Source organism: Sander lucioperca, chromosome 11 (genome assembly GCF_008315115.2).
Source record: "Sander lucioperca isolate FBNREF2018 chromosome 11, SLUC_FBN_1.2, whole genome shotgun sequence".
NCBI classification, from domain to species: domain Eukaryota; kingdom Metazoa; phylum Chordata; class Actinopteri; order Perciformes; family Percidae; genus Sander; species Sander lucioperca.
In genome coordinates this window covers 24,108,888-24,116,387 of record NC_050183.1, presented here as the reverse complement: position 1 = coordinate 24,116,387, position 7,500 = coordinate 24,108,888, and the positions used below count along the sequence as shown (strand labels likewise).

The following is a 7,500-nucleotide window of genomic DNA, read 5'->3' as shown; positions in this document are numbered from 1 at the left end:
GATAAACAGTAAACAGGAGAAACCGTTAGCAGTAAGCTAAAGGAATGATTCAATGGTTGAAATAGTTAGCTAGCTCCACATGCATTATTTGGGCTTTAGTCCTGTCTGTCCCGGTTTAGACAGTTGAAATAGTTACTATTCCTGACAGCATTATGGAAATCTTTAAATCTATTAGCCTAGCTTAGCATAAGGACTGGAGAGAGGAGGAAACTGTAAGCCTAAGAAAACACTGACAGACTCAGATTATTATTATAAGTGTGTGACAACATTATGGGATGGATCCCTACAGAGATAGACCTTTTAGTTAAAGAGTAAGATCCTTTTTTTAAACATAAAAAATGCGAGAAGAAAAGTGAAACTGCGTTGGCTAAAGCCACCAGACTAAACAGTAACGTTAGCATCGTAAAATACACTTCATTCAAAGTCCAACTGTTATTACAGTAGTCAACTGACCTCACTATTTGGGTTCTAGTCCTGTTCTGGTCCCGTTTGTCCCGCTTTAGACGGTTGAAATAGTTAGCTAACAAACTAAATAGTTAACGTTAGTTGACTATTCTAACTTGTAGCAAACAGTTGAAATAGTTAGCTAAAAGCAATGAATCAATGGTGGAAATAACCAGTTAAAGAAATGATTTAACAGTTTAAATAGACCTTTTTCCCAGCAGACATGTTGACATGTCATAGTAGGAACAGCACAGGTGTATTCTAACCATTAATGATGGCTGCATTCCCCTTAGGAGAGGTCCTGGTATTGTTCATGCTGACTCACTGAAATATCTCACTGGGACACTAGATGGAACTGAGCCATCGTTAAGGTGATCAGTCTCAGCTGTGCTCTTCCTACAATGACACGTCAACATGTCTGCTGTGAAGAAGCTCCATAGCCTAGTTAGCTTAGCTAGGTATAGAGAAACAAATAGCTAGCTAACACTTGAAATACTTGGCTAACGGTTAAAAAAGTTAGCTAACATTAATAGTAATGAATAGTTCAAATGGTTAGCAAGTAAGTTAATATGTAAATGGTTGAATAATTGCTGACCAAACCAAGCTAAATATTGACAATTAAGTTGATTCAGTTGTATGAAAAACGTAATATCCAGTTTCATATAATGTGTAGTACCCTAGCTATAATATTACGTTACTAGAAACATATACCTTATTGTTTTTAACTTGCCTGCCAGGTAGGCAATCTCTGCATTGTGTGTATGATTGTGTGGGATTTGTTTTATATTATCTGCTGCACAACAAACTGCCCCACTGGGGGACAAATAAAGTAACTTGAAACCTGCAAGTTAGAGGCTGTTGTTGATATTTACCTATTAAAGGTGCACTGTGAGTTCCTGCATGGTTTCAGCGCGATTTCATTTTTGTCTGAAATGGTAGTCATCTCTCCTTGATCCGCTAGCTGTCCCCCCTGTCTCAGGAGACAACACAGGGGTCATAAACGCCAAACACTAGAGGCACAGGCTGGGCACCAAAATACAACAAACCACGTTCCAGCCAATCACGACAAGATGCTACTCAATCAACTCTGCTCACTGTCCTCCCCCCCCCCCATTATGTGCACACGCACTAACCCCCTCCCCCTCCCCCAACCGTCTTGTCGGTGATTGGCTGGAACGTGGTTTGTTGTATTTTGGTGCCCAGCCTGTGCCTCTAGTGTTTGTTTGACGTTAACGACCCCTGTGTTGTCTCCTGAGACCGGGCTGTTTCACGGTGTGTTCGGAGGGGGCGGGGGCGGGGGGGGGGCAGCTAGCGGATCAAGGAGAGATGACTACCATTTGAGACAAAAATGAAATCCTGCTGAAACCATGCAGGAACTCACAGTGCCCCTTTAAGAATTATTGTAAGTATATAAGTGTCTGACATCATTATGGAAAGGCTCCCTACGGAGATCTATAAACCTCTTATAGACCTTTCTGTTGAACCAGAAACAGCTCGGAGGTCTCTGAGGAAATCTAACTAACAGACTGAGTCTAAAACATTTGGTTTGTTTTTAACGGATCTATATGTAGATCAACAGAAACAACAGGAAGCAACAGGGCTTTTATTTTGACAGTTTTATTACAAAGTGAAATACAAAACAAACTTTATTTACAGAAAACTGAAACAGCACTTTACTGACGAGAAAAGTGTCAAGAACTTTAGGAAAACTGACCAAACATCGTGTGTGTAATTCATGCCTCAAATCAAACCGGATCAGAACATTATTCAGGGGGTGATCTAGAGGTCATGTAGGGTGATCTAGAGGTCATGTAGGGGGTGATCCAGAGGTCATGTAGGGTGATCTAGAGGTCATGTAGGGGGTGATCCAGAGGTCATGTAGGGGGTGATCCAGAGGTCATGTAGGGTGATCTAGAGGTCATGTAGGGGGTGATCTAGAGGTCATGTAGGGGGTGATCTAGAGGTCACGTAGGTGGTGATCCAGAGGTCATGCAGGGAGATCTAGAGGTCATGTAGGGGGTGATCTAGAGGTCATGTAGGGGGTGATCTAGAGGTCATGTAGGGGGTGATCCAGAGGTCATGTAGGGTGATCTAGAGGTCATGTAGGGTGATCCAGAGGTCATGTAGGGGGTGATCTAGAGGTCACGTAGGTGGTGATCCAGAGGTCATGTAGGGAGATCTAGAGGTCATGTAGGGGGTGATCTAGAGGACATGTAGGGGGTGATCTAGAGGTCACGTAGGTGGTGATCCAGAGGTCATGTAGGGAGATCTAGAGGTCATGTAGGGGGGGATCTAGAGGTCATGTAGGGAGATCTAGAGGTCATGTAGGGAGATCTAGAGGTCATGTAGGGAGATCTAGAGGTCATGTAGGGGGGGGATCTAGAGGTCATGTAGGGGGGGATCTAGAGGTCATGTAGGGAGATCTAGAGGTTATGTAGGGAGATCTAGAGGTCATGTAGGGGGTGATCCAGAGGTCATGTAGGGGGGGATCTAGAGGTCATGTAGGGAGATCTAGAGGTCATGTAGGGAGATCTAGAGGTCATGTAGGGGGGGGATCTAGAGGTCACGTAGGGGGGGATCCAGAGGTCACGTAGGGGGGGATCTAGAGGTCATGTAGGGAGATCTAGAGGTCATGTAGGGGGTGATCCAGAGGTCATGTAGGGGGGGATCTAGAGGTCATGTAGGGAGATCTAGAGGTCATGTAGGGAGATCTAGAGGTCATGTAGGGGGGGATCTAGAGGTCATGTAGGTGGTGATCCAGAGGTCATGTAGGGGGTGATCCAGAGGTGATGTAGGGGGTGATCTAGAGGTGATGTAGGGGGTGATCTAGAGGTGATGTAGGGGGGATCTAGAGGTGATGTAGGGGGGATCTAGAGGTCACGTAAGGGGGGATCCAGGCTGTGTTCAGGTGAGTGTGGGGGGGATCCTCCTCCACAGACCTCCACACAGACAGTTTTTGATCCAGCGTTGCTCCCACTGCTTCATGGCGTTCGTTTTATTGGGAGAACGAAGCATTGTCACACAACCGCACCTGAACACATCACACACACACAGACAGACAGACAGACAGACAGACAGACAGAGACACACACAGACACACGGTTAGTTTTTAACCGTATTTAGAATTAAATTTACAAACAGTGATTCCAGTTAACATGATGAAGCTGTGACATCACTTCCTGTGGACTCACCTGGTGCAGGCCTTGCTCTCCTCAGTGGGACAGACGCCCATATGGACACAACGCAGGTTATCCATCTTCTGAGAGCCCGGACTCCTAAAAACACACACACACACACACACACACACACACACACACACACACACACACACACACACACAGACAGACAGACACACATACACACATACACAGAGACCAGAGTCTGTCAAGAGTAGTTTCATGTGTGTGTTACCTGTCCAGTTTCAGGTGTGTGTTACCTGTCCAATTTCAGGTGTGTGTTACCTGTCCAATTTCAGGTGTGTGCTACCTGTCCAGTTTCAGGTGTGTGTTACCTATCTAGTTTCAGGTGTGTGTTACCTGTCCAGTTTCAGGTGTGTGTTACCTGTCCAGTTTCAGGTGTGTGTTACCTGTTCAGTTTCAGGTGTGTGTTACCTGTCCAATTTCAGGTGTGTGTTACCTGTCTAGTTTCAGGTGTGTGCTACCTGTCCAATTTGAGGTGTGTGTGAGACCTGTCCAATTTCAGGTGTGTGTTACCTGTCTAGTTTCAGGTGTGTGCTACCTGTCCAATTTCAGGTGTGTGTGTTACCTGTCTAGTTTCAGGTGTGTGCTACCTGTCCAATTTCAGGTGTGTGTGAGACCTGTCCAGTTCCAGGTGTGTGTTACCTGTCTAGTTTCGGGTGTGTGCTACCTGTCTAGTTTCAGGTGTGTGTTACCTGTCTAGTTTCAGGTGTGTGTTACCTGTCCAGTTTCAGGTGTGTGTTACCTGTCTAGTTTCGGGTGTGTGCTACCTGTCCAGTTTCAGGTGTGTGTTACCTGTCTAGTTCCAGGTGTGTGCTACCTGTCCAGTTTCAGGTGTGTGCTACCTGTCCAGTTTCAGGTGTGTGTTACCTGTCTAGTTCCAGGTGTGTGCTACCTGTCCAGTTTCAGGTGTGTGCTATCTGTCCAGTTTCGGGTGTGTGTTACCTGTCTAGTTTCAGGTGTGTGTTACCTGGTGAAGAGCTCCAGCGGTGCTGCGGCGGCGACAGCGCCCCCTGTGGGCAGAGATGAAGCTTTTCCAAACTGCAGCCTGATTGGCTGCTTCCCCTGCAGCCGGACGATGATGCCGTCGTTGACGGGCAGCCAGTCCATGCTGGGAACCAGCAGCTGGCTGGGCAGCAGGCAGCACTCGTCTATCAGACTCTCATCTGGGTCCTGGGGGGGGCCGTCCTCCCGCGCTGACACACACACACACACACACACACACACACACACACACACACACACACACACACACACACACACACACACACACACACACACACACACACAGGCAGAGGACATGTTCACTTATGTTACTGACACACACAGGCAGAGGACATGTTCACTTATGTTACTTAAAGGATAACTTCGGTTTCTGTTCAACCTGGACCCTGTTTTCCCATGTTTTTGTGTCCAAGTGACTCCATCACCAAACCCACCAGACTCCATGTAAATAATCAGGACATTTAGCGTGTATAGAGCCAGCATATTTCCACATGTAAATGGGTGAATTAAGGATGTATTTCAACCAAACCAGAGTGGTGATTGTTGGAACAGTGGAAAGATGAACCAAGACGGCTTTTGATAGTTTTATTTAGTTTCTGTCCACTTTGAATGAAGTGTGTTTTACCATGATAAAAGTCCTGATTATTTACATGGAGTCTGGTGGGTTTAGTGTGAGTGTGTCTCTGTGTGTGTGTGTGTGTGTGTGTGTGTGTGTGTGTGTATATATGTGTGTAGATATGTGTATATGTGAGTGTGTGTGCATGTATATATATGTGTGTGTGTGTGTGTGTGTAGATATGTGTATATGTGAGTGTGTGCATATATATATATATATATATATATATATATATATATATATATATGAGTGTGTGCATATATATATATATATATATATATATGTGTGTGTGTGTGTGTGTCTCTGTGTGTCTTACAGCAGAGCCAGAGCTTGGTGAGCAGTCTGAACAGCAGCTGCATGCTGTCCTGGTTGTCTGACGTGGCTGTGAAGGTGGGCAGGCAGCCGGGCTTCAGCAGCCCCCAGATCCTGATCATCACCAACATCTCCCGCAGCATGCCCAAGGACGCCCCGTCCCGCATGAAGCCGAAGCCCGGACGCACCATGGAGCCCTGCAGGACACACAGCACCGTTAGTCTCATATCCCCATGGAGACACCACAGCGTTAGTCACCACTATCATATCCATGGAGACACCATATGGTTAGTCTCATATCACCATGGAGCCCTACAGGACACACCACACCGTTACTCCTAAGTTCCACCAGTTGCGTATCAGCTGTGCGCTCCGCCGTCCGTCAATACCCACTAGGTCTGGATTTGTTGCGGTACGGCTGCGGCCATGACTGACAGCTGAAGTCACGAGGACCCACGAGATCTCACAAATTCACGTAGAACAGAACCACAAAACCACCAACAGTTAGTTTCATCCAGAGGAGTAGAGGGGAAACTACTCTGAGCTGTGTTTTCAAGGTGTAGTGCAGGGAAATATGATCTGTCGTGAGCACGGTGGATTTTACTTTGAAAATTAACCGGATGCAGGGTGGGAAATTAGCACCCGCCACCAGCCAATGGCGGGTACTTTTTCAAAGTGACTTTGCCTTGTATACCAGCCACAGTGGCGGGTGGATTGTAAAACATTCCTTGTAACGGGCAGCTTTTGTCAGAGAATGCTGTTGCTAAGAAACAATGCACAGTGCTTATAGGAGTCACGTTACGTTACTGCTAATGAATGCCCAACATTTCCGGATTTTGCTGCTTCATAATAAAAACATTCAAACACCAAAATAACGGAGGACTTTGATTGTGAAAAACATATAGGAAATGAAACCGTTCACAGCCGGGGCTTTGACCACGCAGATTTCCGTCAACTCCAGACATTTTGTCGAGTAGTTTTCAGCGCTAGTCTGTGACACCATGTAGCTGAGCTGAGGTACAGACGAAAGGACAATTATCGGTTAAACAAACGTGGCGACATATCCCCGGTGTTAAGAGGCCCTCCGCGGAGTCAGAAGTAGCTATGAATGTTCTCTGTTGAGGGCAAAGTAAAGAAAATGGCGCAAGGCAAAGTGGTGCATTGACAAAACGTACAGCTAAAGACCGTGCAAAACATTTCAGACCGTCCTGCCAACCTGTATTAAACTTCAATGTACGCTGTAACGATTTTTCAGTTGCTGAAAGCTGCTGCTGTTTCAATCCTGTCGGCTCTCTGCTGCTCAGTTCCCCCCGCGACTGATGGTACACACACACACACACACACACACACACACACACACACACAGTGACAGTGACACACACACACACACACACACACACACGGTGGATGTAGGAAAAACCGGAGATGAGACGTACAGGATGACCTAAATTGAGGACAGCTACGCTTGTTATTGTAAGTGAAATGATAACTAAGTTAAAGTCCTTTATCAAACCATATGAATGTGTGTCCCAGGCTAGGTTAGGAAATTAACTAACAATGCAAAGATCAACAAGCCACTGACAGACATGTTCAAATTTATTCATTCAATAAATTATTATTTTTTGTCTTAAATCCACCAGCCATTTTCATATTATACCAACATCTGCAGCATCCTGAGCATTTTTGGTTCCTAGGACAACTCAGCCCAGAGTCATTTTATTCATAAGTTTCTTTTTTATATTTAAAGAACTATACAAAAAAGCAACTTTCACTGTCTCTCGCAACTTCATTGCAACAAAACTACAAAAGGCATCGCAACTTTTATCGCAATTTTTTACAAAAGCTCCCGCAAAATCAGGCATTTTGGGCCGCAACAATCTCAAAAAAAGGCTGTAAATCCTGGAGGGACTGATTAATGCTGTGTTA

General features: G+C 45.6%; 1 protein-coding gene across 4 annotated transcripts in view; it reads right to left on the bottom strand.

Moving 5' to 3' along the window:
* Positions 1–2,879: 2,879 nt before the first annotated feature.
* Positions 2,880–7,500, bottom strand: part of med16 (mediator complex subunit 16) — a 29,022-nt gene continuing 24,401 nt past the window's right edge. For all 4 annotated transcript variants that reach the window (XM_036007047.1, XM_036007049.1, XM_036007050.1 and 1 more), the window contains exons 13-16: positions 5,579–5,771; positions 4,612–4,837; positions 3,636–3,719; positions 2,880–3,475 (exon numbers count right to left, since the gene is read on the bottom strand). In XM_036007047.1, coding sequence (XP_035862940.1) covers positions 3,349–3,475; positions 3,636–3,719; positions 4,612–4,837; positions 5,579–5,771 — 630 coding nt within the window. In that variant the 3' untranslated portion in view covers positions 2,880–3,348. The remainder of the gene's footprint in view (positions 3,476–3,635; positions 3,720–4,611; positions 4,838–5,578; positions 5,772–7,500) is intronic.